This window comes from Emiliania huxleyi, assembly GCF_000372725.1.
Source record: "Emiliania huxleyi CCMP1516 unplaced genomic scaffold EMIHUscaffold_79, whole genome shotgun sequence".
Lineage (NCBI taxonomy): Eukaryota > Haptophyta > Isochrysidales > Noelaerhabdaceae > Emiliania > Emiliania huxleyi.
In genome coordinates this window covers 172,202-192,438 of record NW_005196094.1, presented here as the reverse complement: position 1 = coordinate 192,438, position 20,237 = coordinate 172,202, and the positions used below count along the sequence as shown (strand labels likewise).

Sequence of the window (20,237 nt, the reverse complement as noted above, 5' to 3'; positions counted from 1 at the left end):
TCATCCGCCGCGTGCAGGGGTGGGGGACTATACCAACTAAAGAGTAAAGTGATGGCTGGTGGTACTCTCCTGCAACCATAGTCCTTCCTGTGACATGGCAGGCCACTCTCAAGCCCTACAAGCACCAGATCACCCATTTGGGGAGGGTTGACATCGTGATTTCCGCGGAAATTTCTTTTTCTGCTCTGAAAAAGTTCCAGCGTGAAGAGAGGGAACCCCCCGACGGGAGGGCCCAGACCTACCCTACCTACCCCGGCATGAGTGCCGCCCAAGCCCCAAGCAAGAAGTACACACACTTGTCCATGGCGTTCTTTCTTTAACCGGCCGTGACAGCTGGTCCGACACCCAGGTCCGTCACAGCACCAAAAACTGTGGGGGGGCGCGGGGGCCCTAGAGGGTACCCATGCGGGGGGGAGATGGGGTCCCACGGCCCGCCGCAGGCGCCGATTTTTTCGGATTTTTTTTCGCGCGATTTTTTACTGAGCTTAGCCTTCGATGTTATGAAACAACGCAAGGCGGACATGGCACTTGGAGCACTTGGAGTGCAGTCGGCAACCGCACACCCAGGGCCGGGGAGCTGAGAAGCGCACCCAGCGGGCCGGATGATTGGCATCGGGTTGCGGGCAAGAGAGCCCTAGCCCAGGGGGTGCGCGTTCGCAGGGAAAGGGCCGTAAAGTAAACACGGGTCTCCGAGGGTTAGTCCGCGCTCCAGGTTTCCCCTAGCAGCGGAGCGCCCCCTCTACTCGGAGCTAATAAACACCAGACACGCACACGACGTACATCCTCACTCGACGTCACCCCTCGAGGCTTCCCGGTCTGGCCTCCCCCCCCTCGGTCTGGAGGGGCCCTCTTATCCCCTCGGTCCTCCCCCCACTCGCTTTCCGCTGGTTGGGCAACGGATGCGGGGCCCGACCCCCCCTCCTAGCCTTTTTCGGCCGCGGCCCCGCCGCCGTCTCGCCCACTCTGCCTGCTCCTGTTGACTCCACCTCCGGTGGTCCCATGCCCAACTCCTCGGGCGAGGGCGGCGGCACTGGATCGCCACGCCGCCCCTCCCCGTGAAGTGAGGCCGGCTCTCTTCGGTCGAGGACTCGTGCCCGCCCCCGCGGTCTCTCTATCGTCCTCGGCTCGTCCGTACGTCCCGATTCTACCCGCAGAGGCCGCGTCAGCTCGTCTCTCACCTCCTCCGACAGCTGACCCCAAGCCCCCCCTGGGGCCCTCCGGCCTCGGCCTTCCGGCTCGCCGGCGGGCCCGTTATCGTACTGCGGCCCCTCCCCTCTCCCAGCTCCTCCCTCCGGGTACTCTAGCCTCCGGCGGGGTGGTCCCGGACCCCCCAGGTTATGCCGAGCGGGTCCATACGGTGGCGGCCCCGCCGGCGGCAGGGGTGGAGGCGGTAGCAGGGGCGGCGGGTACGGTGGCGGCCCTCGCCATGGCATATCGCTCTCTTACTTGTTTCGGAATTCGGCGTATTGCGGCCATGCTATCACGCCTTGCGACAGCCTGTCGGCGCTGCTGACCGTGCCCTGCTGCACAATTGATCACCTGCATAGCTCGCGGCCTTAGTATCAAGCATTCAGTGACGACCTGATCGTACGGTCAGTAGGAAGGTGTCCTTCCAACGTGTGCACGCTTCTGGCGCAATGCGCGTCGCCTCGGATTGGCTGCTGGCACTCTCGAGGCTATGCCTACGCAGCCTCGCGCGCATGGGCAGTCAAGAGGGACCACGCACCTTCTCAGGACAGCGCCGGTACCTCTCTCTTGGACCGGCAAACTTGGTGGTCTCGTGTCACCAATGTGGGACCAGTGCGGCATCGCGCCATCGACAGCTCTGAACTGCGCCTCACCACTGACCGGGAAGGCCGCCAAGTGGGTCAGCACCGGTCGCACATTGTGGCAGCAGTCAGCAGTGCATGTCTGATAGCTAGAGCAGCAGCGTCAGGGTCGCAGGGTCGGATAGTTAGTGTCAAGCCTCTCGCCCGGCCGGCCGTGTGCAGACGTGGGCCTGTCTGCTGTCTGGAGTGATCTGTCGGCGGTCAGTACGACCGATCAGGTCGGAGTTTTCTGATGGTTGGAGGGTCTATCTGTATGTACTCCTCGAGATCTCTCCAAATCTGCCCTCTACTTAACCGTACTTAATCGGGAAGTCGGTGCTCTGAGCGACTCTGAGCGCCGGGGCCCCGTTTCCGCACTGCGGCGCGGCGCACGGTGCCTCCGGGGGCCCCCGCGCCCCCCCAGAGACCAAAAAGAGCTAAGAGGCACAGAAAAGAAAAGCTTCTCCCCCCCCCCCCCCCCCGGTTTGCTCACTTTCTTATTCTCTGTGGTAGTGCTAGCACGCGCCAGTCCGCACCTGTGTCGACGGCCTGTCCGCTGTGAGAGAGAGTTGATTTTGTTCATTCTTATGTTCTAACAACAGAAGATAACAAGCGCTGAACAGCGAATACGGACGTGTATTCCATGCGCGCGACACTCCGTTGTGTCGTCGCCAAAGCAAAGCTGCTGGCAGCAGGCTATGAGTGGACAGCCAATGACACCATCTCTGTCATTTCCTCCTCCCCCTTCGAAGCGCCGCCGTCACGCTGCGCATGCCGGTCGAAGAGGTGTCGGGCCCACAGATTGAACTCGGCGAAGCTGCCAAAGCTCTCCTCGATCACGCTCAGCAGGGCCTGCTGGTCCTCTGCCTGGGCGCACTGCGCCCGCGCCGCGTCGAACGAGGCGAACGAGGCGGCGACGTCGGCGAGCGTGGAGCTGGCCCGCTCGGGCGGCGAGTCCGAGTGGCGGGGCGCGGCGGCCGCGAAGGGGAGGACGGCGATCCGGTCCAGCGGCGCGCCCATCTTGAGAAAGGTGAAGAGCTCCATGACGCACCAGAGCCGGCTGCTGTACGTCGGCCCCGCGATGACGAGCAGCGTCTCGCAGCCCGCTAGGAAGATGGGCAGGCACGCGAGCGACTCGCGGATATTGCACTGGTCGATGCACAACCTGTCCAGCCAGACGTTCGGGGAGCGGCCATGCTTGAGCCGGAAGGCGGCGGCCCAACCGCAGAGTGCCTCCCACTTCGCGCCAGGCGGGTCGTGCCAGCTGTGGCTGATGAACGCATCGCACTGGCCCAGGCCGCGCTGCTCGCTCCGGTCGTCGAGCGCCGCGCCGCCACAGGTCGTGGAGCGCGCCGAGCGTGGCGTCTGCCGCCGCTGCGACGTCTCGAGCGAGCCGCGACTCCGCGACTTGGTGGAGCCGCGACTGACCGAGTGGGCGCTGGCGCGCCGCGACAGCGGCACGAAGTCGTCGGGCCGCAGCTGGTCGAAGGGGACGGTGTGGAAGTGGCCCTCGGCGAAGTTGAGGAGCTCGTCTACGTCGACCCGCTTCGTCCCCGAGCGGAAGCTGAACAGGCCGGCGAGGAGGGCCGCCTCTCGCTCCTCGCGAGTGGAGCCGAGCCGCGAGAGTGTTGACAGCGCCCATGCTCGCGGCCGATCGCCGAGCATGAGCGCGGCGGCGACACCAGTGGTGCCAACTGCAACCAGCGGGACAAAGAAGTCGGAGCTCACAAAGTAGGGGTCGAACAGGCAAGTGTACAGCGGCGCGAACACCAGGAGGGAGACCCCACCGCACCAGCCAAAGACGCGAAACGCAAAGATGTCCCAGGCGAGCGCCCGGCGCGGCGGGTAGCCCGCGCCGTGCGGCTCCTCCAGCGCGGCCTGCCACGCTCGAAGGAGGACCGGCAAGAGAATCGCGGGCACCACCAGGCACAGGGCGGCCTCGAAGAGGAGCAGGTACGCGATCGGCGGTATGCACGCCACCGACAGCGCAAGGTAGATGCACGCGCCGCACGCACCCGTGTTCATCAGCGCGTCCGCCGCCATGGCGCCGAAGACCGTGGCTCCGTCGGTCGGCCGCAGTGAGAGCTGCCCCAGCGTGTGCGCCGGGGCCCAGAGCATCAGCGGCAGTAGCGGCGAGCCGAGCAGCACGACTGGCCAAGAGCGACCGTAGAGCGACAGGAAGATGGGAGTAAAGGCCCAAAAGAAGGACGAGAGGCCTAGCACCTGCAGCAGCATCTGCACCTGCACACGCGCCCGACGTCGCGCGGCCCCGGCACGGCTCAGCTTGGCCGCCACCGTGCTCCGGCTCGCCGCCGACTGCGGCTTGGGGACGAGCGACTTGGCCGAGCCGAGCGCCGAGCGCCGTCGCCACGCTCTGAGCCTCTCGCAGATCAACGACCTGGCGGTGCCCCGCTCAGCACCGCTGCCGGCGGCATCGCTGACGGCGCCGCTGCTAGCGGCGTTGGTGGCGCCGCTGTTCGTGGTGTTGACGCTGAAGCTGACGGCACAGCTCCTGCCCACGCCGCCGCTCCCGCCGGCGACGCTGCCGCCGCCCGCTGAGCTCACGCCACCGCCACGGCGCAGACACCGGCGACCGGAGCCGCGGGAACCGCGGTCGCGGGCAGAGCGGATACGCAGCAGGTTCCAGGCGCAAAGAAGAGCGAATGTGACCCCGCTACAGCCTCCAAAGTAGGCGAGCATGCCAATGGCCGCCCTGCTGATGTTCATGTTAGCCTTGTAATCGGCACGGTACGTCGGGGCGAGCGTGCGGTGCAGCTGGCATATGCACGGGTACTCTCGGAAGCAACCCTCATCCCGCCAGCCGCCACTTGCCGTGACTGCGGCGCAGTCTTGCATGTAGAACAGGTCGTCTGGCTCACCAGGCAGCCAAGCAGAGTAGCCGGCGTCGCATCCCTCCACCGCCGGCTTCCAACCAGCCGCTGGGCCTTGATCGTTGGGCGACTGGTGCAATCCAAACCAATAATTCGGGCCGCTGTATCCATACACGCCAACACCAAGGAGGGTCTCTGCCACAAACTCGACAGCGCCATCAGAGTCGAGGCACGCAAGCGAGGCCGGATCGCCGGGGAGGGACGCGCACGCGTCCGCGCAGCCGATGTGCGTGTGCCGCGTCTCGGTGACCAAGAAGCTTTGGTTGCCTGCCTTCCAATGGGTCCAACTGCCTGCGGGCACCATGAGGCCTGCGCCGCTGAATCCCTGAGCTTGCGCCGCCACTGCCTCCTACGAGTAGGCTGAGAATCCCTGAGCTTGCGCCGCCACTGCCTCCTACGAGTAGGCTGAGAGGTCCTTGGAGTTGTACTGGAGTACTTCAGCTGGGATTCATATGAGAAAAGAATTTTACAAAAGAATTTTGCAAAAAGCTCTCTAACAACACTAGGCGCGAGGAGAGCTCGATAAACTCGAGGGGCCAAAATATGCCGCGAGGAGGGCGGAGCTGCGCCGAAAGGCGGGAGAAGCCGCGAGAGCAAGGGATCGGCAGGCGGCGGCGGCGTCGCAGAACGAGGCAGAGGAGAGCGACGCGACAGAGGAAGAAGCGACAAGGGAGAGAACGACGAGAGTGGGACGACCGCGAGGTGGCATGAAGGTTGCAGCGAGAATCGGCGAGAGACTGCGAAGAGAGATAGGAAGAGGCAGACTCCCTAGGGTGGGCGACGGCTAGCGCACCACACCCCTCTCCTTAAAATCCCTGTGTGGTGGCGGCGTGCCGTCCTCCCATCCCTCCCTTGGGTTGTCCGTTTTCTTTCTTTTTAGGCACGGGACTGGCGCGCACTGGCACTAACACAGGTACACCACGGGAGCCGCCTAACTAACTAAAAGCGACTCCTGCGAAAGAATTGCAAAATCTTCACGCACACCTGGGCCACAGGACTGGCACGCGACTGGCACACATGCTGTGGCGCGTTGCGACCTGTGCCTTTATCTCCCATCCCTCCCTCGCGCCTCGGGGGTCCTCGGAAATCTATTCTTCCTTTCTCTTTTGCACCAGTCCATGGCCTCCGCCAGAGAGACGGCTAACCTCGAAATCTGCACCTTGGATGGCTGCGCTCCCTGTTTCGCAGCCATCCGTGCTAAGGATGGCTGGCACGCCTAGATCTCAGCCATGCACTCCTACCGGATGGCTGAGAACTAGGCATGCCAGCCATCCTTAATTCACATGGTTGCAATTAAAGCATCCTGGCCACTCCGCCTCCCAGCACGCGCCATTCTGGCTGCGTTCCCGTCAGCGCAGCCATCCTCCGGCCGATGGCTGCGATGGCTGTGTCCCGGCCATCTCCGCCCGGAGGATGGCTGCACTGGCTGGAAGGCAGCCAAAATGGCGCGTGCTGGGAGGGCGGAGTGGCCAGGATGCTTTAATTGCCTAGTTAATTGCAACCGGATAGCCCCATGTGTCCTTTTAAAAAGATTTTTGTCCTAACTAAAAGGACAGGTTCATGAAGGGCGCCACGCGCGCCCCCGCTCGCCGGCCCAGTCGTACCTCCCGCACTCCACTTGCCCTTCGCGACTTCCCCGTGCCCGGTGGTGCCGGGGGACGACAGTCGTGGCCTTGTTTTGGACGTTACGTGCCGCCGAAACTTGATCACCGATCACCGTCTGAATAAGTAACTCCTAGAAAACTCTCCAAAGGCCGGTGATCGGTGATCAGTGACCAGCCGGTGATCATGCAGCTAGTGGGTGGTGCCCCGGCCGACGTGAGCGTCATCAACCCGCCCGCAACTACCACCTGACGTACGCCGCACTCGGCCGCGGCGAGCTCTCGAATGAAGACGTGCCGAGCCAGCTCACCGCCAAGCGAGCGCATCAAATGCCGCTCGCTACAACAATGGCACCCTCCCGCAGTACATGCCACGCATCTTCACCACCAACAGCCAGCTGACAGAGGAGGACCACATCCTTCCCCGAAGGCGCAACGCCAAGCAGCAGCAGTTGATCGCCGCTACCGCAAGATTGGTCCGCTGACAGAGCCGCTGCAGCGACTGGGACGCACGCTCAAAACCGGGCGGGCTCATAGTGAAGAAGATGGTGAAGGGAGTGCTTGGGCGCGTGTCCAAAGGTGCCAAGCGGCCTGCAGCGCCCTCCTCCCAGGCTGCAGCCCCCCCCCCTACGCAAGCGGCAGGTGATTGTAGACAGTGATGAGGACTAGCGGGCGTAAAGGACAAGCGGTTGCGGGTACGTCTCCGGGGGTCGGTTTTGAATGTGTTGCTTGGGCTGGGTCGTGACCCCGCCGCCTGGAGGCTGTCAGGTGGACATGGTAGCATACCTCAATGCCCAGGAGAGGCTTGCAGAGAGCTCAATGGGAGCGAAAACGCGAGATCAAGGTGTCCTTTTGTAAAGGACAAGTCCTTTAAAAGTCATCGGCCTATCCGCAACCATCCGGTAGGAGTGCATGGCTGAGATCTAGGCGTGCCAGCCATCCTTAGCACGGATGGCTGCGAAACAGGGAGCGCAGCCATCCAAGGGGTGATGCAGATTTCGAGGTTAGCCCAGAGAGACCCAGCCTGAGTGTGCTCTGCCGTGAGAAGCGTGTTTGTGATCTAAGAGACGGCGGATGGGGATTTTCGACGAATTCGTATTGAATTCCTTTTGCTGACACGAGCCACAGACACAGACACGAAGACACACACCAGCTTGAGGCGCCAACAGACAGACAATAACATCGTCGTACGATCGAGGTCAGTCACAGTGTCACTGTTTCTTGGCTGAGAGTTTCTGCAGCTCAACCGGCGCCGCCTTGGCCCACCACCACCGCGTGGGCCGGGCCGCAAGCGCGCACAGCGCCTCGAGCGCGCACCGCACGGGGCCATAGCGCGGGAAGACGAGGCAGTCACTCAGCACGCACACCAGCGCCACACCGCCGGCGAGCGCGACGACGGGGATGGTCGGCACGTGGCACCAGCGCGTCTGGCAGTAGGTGAAGAGGAGGCAGGGCAGCCAGTGGCCAGCGCGCGTGTGCAGCGCGCGCAGCGACCACCGCGCAAGCCGACGCGCCGCGTCGCGCCACCCAGCCGCCGTGCGGCGAGTGCAGCACCCCATGCCCCGCGCCCCTCCCGCGCCGTCTTGCTCCTCGTCGGGCCGGAAGAGCTCCGCCCACGTGATCCAGCGGTTGGTGATGAAGGCCAGCCGCGCGGAGAGCACCACCGACGAGACGCACATGAAGCGGACGCCTACCGGCCGCGCCTCCGCTGTGAGGCGGTGAGGCGGTGAGGCGGTGCGGCGGTGCGGCGGTGAGGCGGTGAGGCGGTGAGGCGGGCAGGCTGAGGCTTAGGCCACCGCCGTGAGGAGGGCAAGCTCGGTGGCCTAAGCCGCGGGGGGTGGGTGGGGGGGGGGGGGGGGGCGCCGAGCTCGCGCGGCTGCTGCTCCTCAAAGGCGAGCACGAGGGCGAAGGTGATGAAGAAGCCGTGCAGCGCGCCGGTGAGCCACCAGCGGAAGAGGGCGGTGCCCGAGAAGAGGCTCTTGTGCCGCACGGCGAGCGGGTCCGAGATCGAGTCCTCGACGGCGTAGGCGAGCGCGGTGAGGAAGACGGTGCCGTTCCAAAAGACCATGTACACGGGGTCGGTCGGGTCGCGCCACGAGGCGTAGCGGTTGTGCACCATCCACGCCTCGAGCGCGCACGCCGTCATCGCGTGCTTGTAGTAGACCCACTTCATCGTCGTCGAGAGGAGCACCATCGAGCGGACCGCGTGCGAGAGGAGCAGCGGCCTGCGAGCGGGCGGCAGAGGGCGACGGTGAGGGAGGGCGGAGGGCGGCGCGAGCGCATGCACAGGGGGGGTAGGCGGGCAAGCCGCCTCAGCTGCTTCCACTCTGACGCGCGGAAAGAGGCGGCCTGCGCGGCGAGGTGCGACTCGGTGCCGCGGATCCCGACGGAGACGTGCGACGCGCGGATCATCCCCACGTCGTTGACGCCGTCCCCGATGGCGAGCGCCATGAGCCGCACCCGCGTCTGCACGAACCAGGCGATGAAGGGCTTCTGGTCGACCGACACCTGCGTCCATTAATGAGTTAGTCAGTTGACTAGAGTTGTCATCAACTAATTTTGAATCTGGTCGACCGACACCTGCGCCCACACCAGCGTGTGCGCCCCCGAGTGCAGCAGCTGCACCATCGCGTCGACCACTGCGCGCGCGAGCGTAGCCTCGGCCGAGGCGGGCGGCGGCGGCGCGCAGCCAGGCACGCGCCGCCGCAACGCCGACGCCGCAGCGGGCGGAAGCACCGCCGCCATCGCGGCGGCCGCCGCGCGGCAGCACTGCTGCGCGACGCCGCCCGCGCGCAGCCTCCTCTCCTCCTCCTCCAGCGCCTCGGTAAGGCGGCGCAGCGTCGCCGTCGTCGCGGCGCCAAAGAGGTAGCAGTACTCGCCGAGCCGCGCCGCAGGCAGCAGCATGGTGATCGCGTCGAGCAGCTCCGTCGGCGACGAAGCGGGCACGCGCACCAGCGGCCGCGCGCCCGCCGCCGCCGCCTCTCCCCGCTCCACGTCCGCCTCGGACCCCGCCGGCGGCGCCGCCGGCGCGGTGGGGCGCGTGCCCGGCCGCACCGCGAGGCCGGTGGCGTAGGCGATGTTCTCGGCGGCGGCGTCCGAGTCGCCCGTCACCATCATGAGCCGGTACCTAGGAGGTTCCTAGAAGGTTCCGAGAAGGTTCCTAGAAGGTTCCGAGTCACCATCATGAGCCGGTACCTAGGAGGTTCCTAGGAGGTTCCGAGAAGGTTCCTAGAAGGTTCCGAGTCACCATCATGAGCCGGTACCCCTCGGCGCGCAGGGCGGCGATCGCCTCGGGCACGGCCTCCTGGTACGGGTCCTCCATCGCACTCGCCTGCGCGACGACCACACCGCGGTAGCATGATCAACTAGCATAATCAACGACGCCATCGTGCGTCATGAGGGATTGTGATTGTGATTCTCGACTCGCCTGCGTGACGACCAAGCCGCGGTACGCGCGCGACAGCACGGCGGCGCGCGCCTCCTCCGACGGCGCCGACACGTACTCGGACACGAGCGCGTCTCCCTCGGCCGCAGAGAGGCGCCGCTCTCCGTGCCACCAGATGCGCACCGAGCCGCGCCAGTCGAAGCAGCGGTACAGCACGCCGCTCGCCGAGGCGGAGCCGCCCTCGAGCAAATCGATGATGCCGCTGTTCGGCGGGTGGACGGCTCGAAAGAAGGAGCCCGCGCCCTGCGCCACGAGCGTGCACCCGCCGTCGGCGTCGGCGCGGGACGACGCGCGCGACGAGGAGCCGCCCCAGAGTCCGAGAAAACCGCCGCTCTCGCCCCTCCCCGGCGACGGCGCCCCGCTGTCCAGGCTGCCCGTGCGGGCGAGCGCCTCCACCTGGCCCGCGCTCTGCGCCGGCGCGGCGGCGCGCAGCGAGCCGCCCCGCAAGAGGACGCCCTTGGCGCGCAGCTTCAGGTCGAGCGGCAGCAGCAGCCGCACGTGCATCGCGTGCACCTCGTCGCCCCCTCCTCGCTGCAAATACTCCCCCACCCCGCTCACCGGCGGCGGCGGCGGTAGCAGCGGCGCTGCTCGCGACCAGAGACCGCCGTCGCCGCCGCCGCCGCCGTCTCGGGCGTCGCTGCCGCCGTCGCGCCACGCCGCACTCGCCTCGAGTGCCGACACGTCGATCCGCACGTCGCCGCCGCCGGGCGCACCGCTGCGCAGGGCCTGCCCGCCCCGAGTTGGGAGAGTGAAGACGATGCGAGCGCCGCCTTGCCCGTCGGTGACGTTGCGGAGCAGCGTGCCCGGGTGTCGCTCGAGGAAGGACGCCTCCTCCGCCTCTCCAATCTCGACGCCGGGCAGCTCGCCCGTCGTCGCGGACCAAGCGAGGGCCATGTCGAGCGCCGCTCCGGCGGCGGCGTCGCCCTCGGCGTCGTGCAGAGGCTCCCCCTTGGGCGGGAAAGGCACCGGCGGGAGGAGCCCGATCCCGCCGCCGCCGTCCCGCTCCACGCCCGCCCTCCCAGAGCCGCGCCTCGCCGACTCGGGCAGCGGCGCCGTGGGCGGGCGGGCCGAGAAGACCGCCCACGAGTCGCAGCCGTCGCTCGTCGAGAGGCGGCGCGCGGCCGCCTGCGTGCTCATGCGGTTGACGGTGAGCGTGCCCGTCTTGTCGGTGAGGACAGCCGCCGAGGCCGTCTCGGTCGCGATCTCGCCCAGCCGCGCGACCGCCTAGGAACCTTCTAGGAACCTTCTAGGGACCTTCTAGGAACCTTCTAGGGACCTTCTGGGCCAGCCGCGCGACCGCCTGCCACACGTTGACTTGCATGCCGAGCGACGCGTACCACGCGGCGGCTTGCAGCGAGCACGACACCATGATGAGCTGCTTGAGCGACATCGGGACGAGCCTGTGGCGGGGCGGGGGAGGGCGGCGGGTGGCGGCGCGCGGCTGTCGGGCGCTCCATCGTGGGGTCGGGGCGGGGTAGGGGCGGGCGCGCGTGTTTTCGTAGATGAGGTTGCCAAAGAAGACCTTGCCGAAGGATCGGCCTCCCTCGGCACCGGTGGCGAAGATCGCGAGCGTGTTGTCGTAGGTGAAGGCGAGGAGGAGGGTGACGAGGAGCACGCCTGCGGGGGGCGGCACGCGAGGGGCGGCGGGGTGCTAGGTTGTGGGGTGCTAGGTTGTGGGGTGCTGGGTGTGTGGGTGGTCTGTGGTGCGTGTGGGTGGGCGCGTGTTTTGGGCGTGTGGCTCGGAGGCGCGCCGATGCGAGACATGCGGCGCAGCATGACGGAGGGCGGCGCGTCCGTGGCGAGGGAGCACTCGCGGTACATCTTGCACTCGTGGCCGAGCCGGACGGCCACCCCCTCGACGAAGGGCGGGCTGCCGTCGGTGCGCGCCAGAGTGATGGACGTCCCTCGGAAGAGCTGCACCTGCAACAGAGCAACAGGCGACGCCGCGCTGAGGCGGCGCCGGAGGTGGCGCGGCAGGGAGGCGGTGGAGGGTGGCCGGGAGGGGGGAGGGGGGGAGGAGGGGGGGCGCCTCTGGGCCGAGTCTCGCGCCGCCGTCGCCGAGCAGGCGGAGGTCGTCGTCGCCGGCACGCGTGGCGACGGAGGCGTGCTGCGCGCTGGCGGGCGGCGCCATCTGGTGCGGCACCATCTTGTTGACGGGCTTCGACTCGCCGGTGAGGTCCTTCTCCCTCGCGCGCAGGCCCCCTCCGTGCACTCTGCGGATGAGGAGGTCGCACGGGGGTGACTCGCCCGCAGAGAGGCGGACGACGCAGCCGCGCTCCACCGCCGACCAGGCCAGCTCCGCCGTCTCGCCGCCTTGCAAGCAGACAGTGCAGCGCCGCTGGTTGATCTCGGTGTCGTGCGACGCCTGCAGCGGCGGGCCGAGGAACGGGGTGGGGGGGCAGCGTGGGTGAGGGGCTAGGCGGAGGGTCGCGCCGGCGGCCGGGAGGCAGGCGTCGCGCGAGTCTGCGCAGCGGGCAGGCTGCGCGGGGCAGGCTGCGCGGGGCCGGCTGGACCTGGGAGTACGCGGCGAGCGCCTCGAAGGTGCAGAAGAGGAAGCAGAAGAAGGCGACAGGGCCGCACGAGCGGAAGGATCCCGTCTCGAGGATCTGCCCGAAGGCGACGAAGAGGAAGAAGAAGTCGTCCGGCTGCGAAAAGTACAGGAGCAGCGAGGCGACGAACTTGAGCGCGCACACCAGCGGCGGGCGGAGCGGCAGCTTGACTGCGAGGGCTCGCGTGTTGCAGACGCGGTTCGGCTCGAGCTCGAGGCACGGGAAGAGGGCGGCCGACCGCAGCCCGGAGCACACTGCCGCGCATGCCGCGCGCAGCGAGAGCCGGCCGCCGCCGCGCACGGAGCGGCTCGGCGCGCTAGACGCCGTCCGCTTCGGGCCCGGGGCGCCGAGGCAGGCGCAGCAGCGGAGGAGGCGGCCGAGGAGAGTCCGCGGCGGCGGGCGGTGCAGAGGCGCACGCAGAGCGCCATCCTCGTCACCGCCGCCGTCGCCGTCGTCCCCGCGCTTGGCACGCACCCCTCTCCTCACCTCTCCTCTCCGGTGCGCCGGGCTGCTGCGCCCGGAGAGCAACGGCGCCGTGTCGCTCTCGCCTCCGCCATCGTCGCTGCCGTCGTCGCCGCCGCCGCCGCCGCCGCCGTAGACGCCGTGGACGCCGCGAGCCTGCCCCGGCTCGCCCTCCCACCCGTCCGGCCCCCAGCCGGGCAGCATGACCACCGTCTCGGACGGCGGGACGTACATCCGAGAAGTGCACACGCGGACCGACTCGCGGACTACCGAGGCCGCGGCAGCGGCCAGCAGCAGCAGCAGGCCGACAGCGAGCAGTAGCGCGACCGCAGCGGCCAGGGCAAGCCGGAGCGAGCCAAAGCGCCTCAGCAGCCAAGCGTGCTCATAGGCGCGGTTCTCGACAAAGCGGCTGCTCCAGTCGGCCAGCAGCCCGCCAAAGCGGCCCGCCAGCCGCTGAGCCCGCTCAGGCCGCGACAGTCCCGGGACGGCTGCGTGCGCCTCAGCGTCCGCGACGAACGTGGCGAGGCGGTGCTGCGTGGCCTGGGCTGAGGCACGCTCCGCAGGCTCGGTGAGCTGCAGCAAATACGAGGCGCAGAGGAGCGCCATCAGCCCCCACGAGGCGCGCCGAAAGGCGCGCTCCTGCCATGACTCTGACATCCCTGGAGAGTGCGCGCTCCTGCTGACCCTGGAGAGTGCGCGCTAGCATGAGTCCGGCGGGTGTCGTCGGCCGCGGAAAGAAATTGCAAAATCGCTAACTCGAGGTTCTCGAGGTGGATATCCTTTGGCCGCGTTGCTCCAAATGCTTGCGGATCGAGCTCCGAATAGAGGCTTGCCGTCCTCCCATCCCTCCCTTGGGTTGTCTGTTTTCTTTCTTTCTTTTAGCTCCGAATAGAGGGGGCGTTCCGCAGCTAAGGGGAAACCTGCGGCCCTGGTACGCGTATCTAACCCTCGGAGAGACGCCCGCCCGTGTTATGGCCCTGCGACCGCGCACCCCCCACAGGGTCAGGGCTCTCTAGCCCGCAGCCCGATCCCGCCCGATCATCCGGCCCGCTGGGTGCGCTTCTTAGCTCCCCGGCCCTGGATGTGAGGTTGCCAACAGCACTCCAAGTGTGCTCCTGGCTAAGCGTTGGTTGGGTCCACAGGCGAGTTGCGCTGGCCACGATCGCTACGCCAAGCCGAGCTGACGTGCCGAGGCGCCGGCCAGTCGCAGCCGTGTGAGGCATGCCACACTGTGCAGCAGACTCTGGCACCTGCCACCCATTGGGCGGGCAGACAGAAGGCCAGGGCAGCACTGGCAGCAGTGTAACGCGCCTCATGTCGGAGAGCGACCGTGCCTCGTTCGCCGCATATGATGTAGAGTTTGTTGTAGAGATTTCTTACATCGCTCTACAATGCAGGTGGTTCGTCACGCGCCGAATGTAGAGCTCTACAGCTCTACAGCGCTCTACAGCGCTCTACAGCTCTACAGGTACAGCTCTCTACAGACTACAGTGCTCTACAGCGCGTGCTCTACAGCTCTCTACAGCTGTTGGTTGCACTGTTGCACTGGAATGGGGTCGATTCCGCATGGCACGGGGACCCCTCGATCGTCTCGCCCTCCCACTCTATGGTGTGTTCATTGGGTGGGCGGGGGGGGGGGGGGGGAGGGTCATAACAAACACGGACAGGATCGAGCATCGAGGTGCACGAGCTGCGCCGAAGCAGTGTCGTCCCCCCTTTCCCCCGTCTCGCTGAGAGACGTCGCGCGCTCGCGCGGCGATGGGTGGTGTGACCAATCGAGCTAGATAAAGTTGTCCCCACTCACAGTTATTTCGTGTTATGGTGTTATGGCTCTCTGGGCATAGCAGCCCATAACATGTTATGGGCTGCTATGGGAGGGCCGTCCCGGGTCCACGGTGTTATGGCCCGAGAGGCCACGCCGGACTGCTCGCCGCTGGAATTTCCGCTTCGCGCGCTGCCGCGCGCGAGGTAGGTTCGGCATCGATCGCCAAATATTTTCTCTTTTGCCCTCAAGTTAAATTCAATAACATATACCTGCCTCCTGAGGCTGAGCGATGGCTTCAGATTGCTCAATCAAGACCACCCCCCCCCCCCCCCCTCACGCAATTTGCTTCCCGTTTCTAACTCGTACTCTCTGCAGCTCTGCACGCTTCCCTCCGTTTTTAACTTGTATGTCTTTCCCGCAATTTAACTCACGTCCTTTTTCTTTCCTTTTTCCACTACATGTCTCGAGGTTTCTAAAAAGTGGGAGGTGTGATGAGGTTTTGGCCGAGTCATAACAGCGCTGTTATGAGGTTGTTAATGCTGCCTGTCATAACAACCAGTGGGAGGTATTATGAGTGCTATGAGGTGTTATGAGGTGTTATGAGGTGTTATGGTAGGGTGGGCATAACAGCCATAACAGCGATGGAGGTGTTATGAGGTGTTATGAGGTGTTATGAGCAGCCAGCCATAACAGCCATAACAGCCATAACACCTGTTATGGCCGCTCCCATAACCTTGAGTGGGGACAAATAAAGAGGAGCTTGTTCAGCATGATCAGGCTTCAGGGTTAGTCGGGTGCACTACCTCACTGGAAGAGCTTACCATCGTACAGCGCTCTACACTCTACATCCTCTACACCCTCCCCCTCAGCGCTCAGGAAAAAGAGGTGCCATGCGCTGGGCCATCGTGCGGCCCCGGGCGTGCGCGGGGACCGCTCTGGGCCGGCGCGGGGCCCCCCGGAGGCACCATGCGCCGTGCAGCAGTGCGGAAACGGGGCTCCGGCTCCGCTTCCGCTAGTGTCAGCTAGCACCGACTTCCCGATTAAGCTAGGTTAATCAGAGGGCAGATTTGGAGAGATCTCGAGGAGTACATACAGATAGACCCTCTAACCATAAGATAACTCTAACCTGAGCGGTCGTACTGACCGCCGACAGATCACTCCAGACAGCAGACAGGCCGACGTCTGCACGCGGCCGGCCGGGCGAGAGGCTTGACACGATCCGACCCTGCGACCCTGACGCTGCTGCTCTAGCTATCAGACATGCATTGCTGACTGCTGCCACAATGTGCGACCTGTGCTGGCCCACTTGGCGGCCTTCCCGGTCAGTGGTGAGGCGCAGTTCAGAGCTGTCGATGGCGCGATGCCGCACTGGTCCCACATTGGTGACACGATACCACCAAGTTTGCCGGTCCAAGAGAGAGGCACCGGCGCTGTCCTGAGAAGGTGCGTGGTCCCTCTTGACTGCCCATGCGCGCGAGGCTGTGTAGGCATAGCCTCGAGAGTGCCAGAGCCAGTCCAAGGCAGTTTGTGACGCGCATTGCGTCAGAAGCGTGCACACGATGGAAGGACACCTTCCTACTGGCCGTACGATCAGGTCGTCACTGAATGCTTGATACTAAGGCCGCGAGCTATGCAGGTGATCAATTGTGCATCATGGCACGGTCAGCAGCGCCGACAGGCTGTCGCAAGGCGTGATAGCATGGCCGCAAGTCGCCGAATTCCCATGAAAACAAGTAAAAAATCGCCGAAAAAAGAAGAAAACCCCTGAAAAAATCGGCGCCTGCGGCGGGCCATGGGGCCCCATCCCCCCCCCGCATGGACACCCTCTGGGGCCCCCGCGCCGGCCCAGAGGGGGACCGGCGGCGGGGTGGTCCCTAGGTTGGTCCTCTACCAACCTTCCTCCTTCGATTGACGATTCCTCCTTTCCTGATAATTTCTTATTAACTGTACGTACGGGTTAGAATTTCTTTCCAGGGAATGTCGTCGACTGAGATTTCTTTCTCACACACACACCGGTGCGCTCCGCAGCCCCGCTAGCCGGCGTGGCACCAGCAAGCTGCCCTCCTCTGGCTCCTCAAATCGCCCAATCCCCAGGCTCACCTCGCGCGACGAGTCGCCCCAGCCGTAGATGTGGCCGCTCGCGGTCTCTGCCAGGCTCGTGACCCCGCCCGCAGTGATCGTGTGCACCCTTTTGCCGCGCAGCACCTCGATGGGCCGTGGGAACAGCTGATTCTCCTCGTCGCCGTGCCCTAACCGACCGTCCGAGCCGATCCCGAAGCTGAAGACCACCGTGCCCCCGACGCTAGGTGCTCGGCCCGGCGGCTCGTCGCAAAGAGCAAGGCTGTGCGCGCCTCCCGCGCAGACCGCGCGGGCGCGCACGCTGTGCAGCGCCGCCACCTTTCGTGGAGCCAGCTGATGCTCTTCTTCGCCGTGGCCGAGCCGGCCGCCGACGCCACGGCCAAACGAGAAGACGACGCCCTCGTCGCTCAGCGCGAGGCTATGCCGCCCCCCCGCCGACACCTCGAGCACGCGCATCCGTTTCAGCCCCTCGATAGCACGTGGCGCCAAGAGGCTAGTGCGCTCGCCGTGGCCGAGCTGGCCGCACGCGCCGTCGCCAAAGGAGTAGGCGACACCGGTGTCGCTGAGGGCGAGGCTGTGCGCGCCCCCCGCGGAGACGGCGCGCACGCGCACCCCGCTGAGCCCCTCGACTGCGCGGGGCAGCGCCACCGGCTCCTCGCTGTTATGGCCGAGCCGGCCGCTCACGCCGTGGCCAAAGGAGAATACGACGCCCTCCTCGTCGACGGCGAGGCTGTGCCTGCCGCCCGCCGAGATGGCTCCCACGCGCACGCCGCGCAGCGACTCTACTGCGCGCGGCGTGGGCCGCAGCGCCTCGGGGTCGCCGTGACCGAGCTGCTCGCCGCAGCCCCACGAAAACACACACCCCGACTCGCCGACGGCGAGGCTGTGGTAGTCGCCGAGCGAGACGCTGCGGAAGCGGACCGACTCGAGCCCGGGGACGGGGGTTGGGAGCGGCACAGCCCACACCTCCTCGCCGTGCCCGAGGAAGCAGTGCCGGTCCGCATCTTGGCCGCACGTGAGCAGCCTCCCGCCGGCGTCGATGAAGGCGTGATGATTCAGGCCCGGCGCCAGCTTTGGCTGCTGCGCCAGGCGGTCGCGTCGCTCGCCCCAGTAGAGCGCCTGCACGACAGTTTCTCCGGGGGCCAGCTCCGACGTGAGTGGCACCGTAGCACCGCGACGCGCAGCACGCTCGCGCAGGCTCTCCTCAACGACGGAGCGCGGCGGTGGTGCCGGCTTCTGCCCGTGGAAGACGCGGGAGGTGCAGCTCAGGCGTGCGATGGCCTCCACCGAGGGGAGGTGAACAGCGATGCGCGTGAGCAGCTCGTGTGGCAGGTCACAGAGCTCAAGCGGGGCCGGCGGCGCATGCGCATGCAGGAGGCAGACAAGCTCTTTGCACAGGCGGAGGCCGACGGTGACGTCGTCCTCGTCGAGGTGACTGGCGTCACGCAGCGTGTCGACGACGTTGCGTAGCTGGGCCAGGATCGACATGGCGCCGCGCCGTGTGAGTCGCGCACTGGGCTGGCTGGGCGTGGGGCAGGTTGTTTCGTCGAGTGATTTTGATCTCCGCAACTCCGGCCGCCCCGTTTCATACAATCTTCTCGAAAAGAAATCACCTGCCAGGCACACGCGCCTCGAGTCTCTAGTTGACCGTCTTTGACGGCCCGTCGGGCGGAAGCGCCTTTTGCGCAAAGGTGAGCAGCCGCTTGACGGACTGGAGGTACTTTCGCTGCGTCTCGTCGTTCATCACGTGCGCGATCTTGGAGACCTGGATGTGCTGTCGGCCCTGCCGCTCGTGCACACCGGTGCCGGTGATGCCCATAGGCCAGGGCGCGTTGCCGATCGCGCAGAGGATGTATGCGTCGTGCGCCTTGACATACCTGCGGCGGCGGGGGCAGCAGAGGGTGCGAGCGTCGAGAGGCGGGCGGGGGGGAGAGCGCCGCCGGCCCAGCACCGCAGCGGGCTCTGGAGGGCGGGGGGGCTGGAGGGCGGGGCGGGGTGGGCGGGCCGCACTCTCTCGCCGCCATGTGCTCGGTGATGGTCTCGATGTGGCGGAGGATGTCCGGCGGCATCACCCGCGCCTTGAGCTGGCGGAAGAAGGGCTTGAGGTGGCGGCGGCACTGCAGGTACGTCGCCATCTCCTTCCTGCCCGCCGCCGAGTTGGCCACCGCCTCCGACCGCGCGGACAGCTCCTCCTCCCACAACCGCAGCAGGCCCTTGAAGTGGCGCGAGATCGTCCCCTCCACCGTGTTCGCCTCCTCGCCGCCCATCTCCTCCTCGTCGACGGCGGCCGGCCGCGTCTCGGCGGCGGCGGCCGCCGTCGCCGCGTCCTTGGCCTTGCCCGACTCGTCGTAGAGCTGCGTCTCGTTGAACATCTGCCCCGCCTTGAGCTCTGCGTCGTCCTCCTTCTCCGTCGCTGCGGCGACGGCGCGGTACCGCTCGAGCCGCGCCTCGTCCTCCTCGCCAAAGAGCTGCACCGGCTGGCCCAGCTGCCGCAGCAGCCGCTTCACCTCCTTTGGCTCCAGGTGCACCATGTCGCCGCCTGCGCTGCTCGCGCCGCCGGCGCCGACGCCGCCCGCTCTCGCAGCAGCGGACAGTCCGCCCACGAGCGCGGCGCCCGTGCCGGTATTGTCCACCGCCGCCGCCGCGCTGCCCTCCCCCTCGTATCTCCGCAGGCAAGGCACGACCAGCTTGCGCGACGCCTCCGCAGCCGCCATCTCCTCGCGGTACGCCGCCTCGCGCTGCGCCTCGAGCTCGCCGCGCCGCACCCACTTCTTCTTGCCGCCGCCGCCGCCGGCCGCGGCCGCCTCCTCCCGCTCCTTTCGCTTCTTCTCCATCGCATCGCGAAGCGCCTCCATCTTGCCCCTGGGGCACCCTGAAGGAAAAAAATTTTGCGGGAAAAGAAATCGCGTTAGGGCTAGGGGGCTCTCTAGCCCGTAACTCGATGCCAATCGTCCGGCCCGCTGGGTGCGCTTCTCAGCTCCCCGGCCCTGGGCGTGCGGTTGTGATGAGACTCCACAAGAGGCAAAGTGCTCCCCAAAACGCCGGCAAAAAAAGAGGGCGGCTTGGCAAGCGGCAAGCTACGCAAGCAGGCCAAGGGCAAGCGATCCAGAGATTAAAATCCCTAACATTCACACCACTCCTGCATGAGCTGAGAGTAGAGTGTATCGTGACTCTCTCTGTTTGTGCGTGTTGTGTTGTTACGTGCTGCCACGGCGCGCGGCTCTCACACTTTCCTCGCCGAGCTCGACGCGGCCGCTCCGCCCGCCGGCGACGCCGGCGGGAGGCTCTCGCTCTGCAGCTGCCGCCACACGTCGCTCGGCGTCAGCCCCGTGGTGGCAGCCCTCGCCTCGATTGTCGCGAGGAAGGCCTCGGCATCGCTGAGCACCGAGCGGGCCAGCTGTAGGTCGGCCGAGTCGCACAGTGATAGGCGGAGCAGGCCGCAGAGGTCCTGCGCGTCCCGCCGCAGCCTCGCAACGTGCTCGGGGCCGTCGGTCACGCCGCTCAGGTCAATCGGAGTGGCCAGCCGGTGGTCTCCGGCCGCCTGAGAGGAGGCGGCGCCCCCGCGCAGGCATTGCCACACCCGGCAGGCGGCGGCGCTCTCCGTGGCAGCTGGCCGTCCGCCGTCCGCCTCCTTGAG

At 66.5% G+C, this 20,237-nt stretch overlaps 6 protein-coding genes across 6 annotated transcripts; 1 reads left to right on the top strand and 5 right to left on the bottom strand.

Annotated features, from left to right (window-relative positions):
* The first annotated feature begins 2,789 nt into the window (after positions 1-2,789).
* On the top strand, positions 2,790-3,585 carry EMIHUDRAFT_438555 (hypothetical protein). Its single transcript, XM_005759851.1, has one exon. It carries the CDS (start codon positions 2,851-2,853, stop codon positions 3,541-3,543), a length of 693 nt encoding a protein of 230 aa, XP_005759908.1. The 5' UTR covers positions 2,790-2,850; the 3' UTR covers positions 3,544-3,585.
* Positions 3,586-4,058: 473 nt separating this feature from the next.
* On the bottom strand, positions 4,059-5,086 carry EMIHUDRAFT_438554 (hypothetical protein; the record flags this gene model as incomplete). Its single annotated transcript, XM_005759850.1, has 1 exon — positions 4,059-5,086. A coding segment is annotated over exon 1 (945 nt), but the record flags the coding sequence as incomplete, so codon positions are not given.
* A 2,293-nt stretch (positions 5,087-7,379) lies between these two features.
* On the bottom strand, positions 7,380-8,811 carry EMIHUDRAFT_438553 (hypothetical protein). The gene is made up of 3 exons (XM_005759849.1): positions 8,612-8,811; positions 8,164-8,525; positions 7,380-7,990 (listed from the first exon to the last, which is right to left on the bottom strand). The coding sequence occupies exons 1-3, from the start codon at positions 8,749-8,751 to the stop codon at positions 7,512-7,514; spliced, it is 981 nt and encodes a 326-aa protein (XP_005759906.1). The 5' UTR covers positions 8,752-8,811; the 3' UTR covers positions 7,380-7,511.
* A 451-nt stretch (positions 8,812-9,262) lies between these two features.
* EMIHUDRAFT_453322 (hypothetical protein) lies at positions 9,263-13,413 on the bottom strand (the record flags this gene model as incomplete). The annotated part of the gene is made up of 10 exons (XM_005759848.1): positions 9,263-9,427; positions 9,564-9,631; positions 9,740-10,135; positions 10,199-10,329; positions 10,408-10,969; positions 11,043-11,092; positions 11,297-11,362; positions 11,834-12,110; positions 12,259-12,756; positions 13,159-13,413. Coding segments are annotated over 10 exons (2,466 nt in total), but the record flags the coding sequence as incomplete, so codon positions are not given.
* A 3,493-nt stretch (positions 13,414-16,906) lies between these two features.
* On the bottom strand, positions 16,907-17,584 carry EMIHUDRAFT_55089 (hypothetical protein; the record flags this gene model as incomplete). The annotated part of the gene is made up of 1 exon (XM_005759847.1): positions 16,907-17,584. A coding segment is annotated over one exon (678 nt), but the record flags the coding sequence as incomplete, so codon positions are not given.
* Positions 17,585-18,177: 593 nt separating this feature from the next.
* EMIHUDRAFT_438550 (hypothetical protein) lies at positions 18,178-19,452 on the bottom strand. Its single transcript, XM_005759846.1, has 2 exons — positions 18,611-19,452; positions 18,178-18,477 (listed from the first exon to the last, which is right to left on the bottom strand). Exons 1-2 carry the CDS (start codon positions 19,432-19,434, stop codon positions 18,240-18,242), a joined length of 1,062 nt encoding a protein of 353 aa, XP_005759903.1. The 5' UTR covers positions 19,435-19,452; the 3' UTR covers positions 18,178-18,239.
* Between the last annotated feature and the right edge of the window lie 785 nt (positions 19,453-20,237).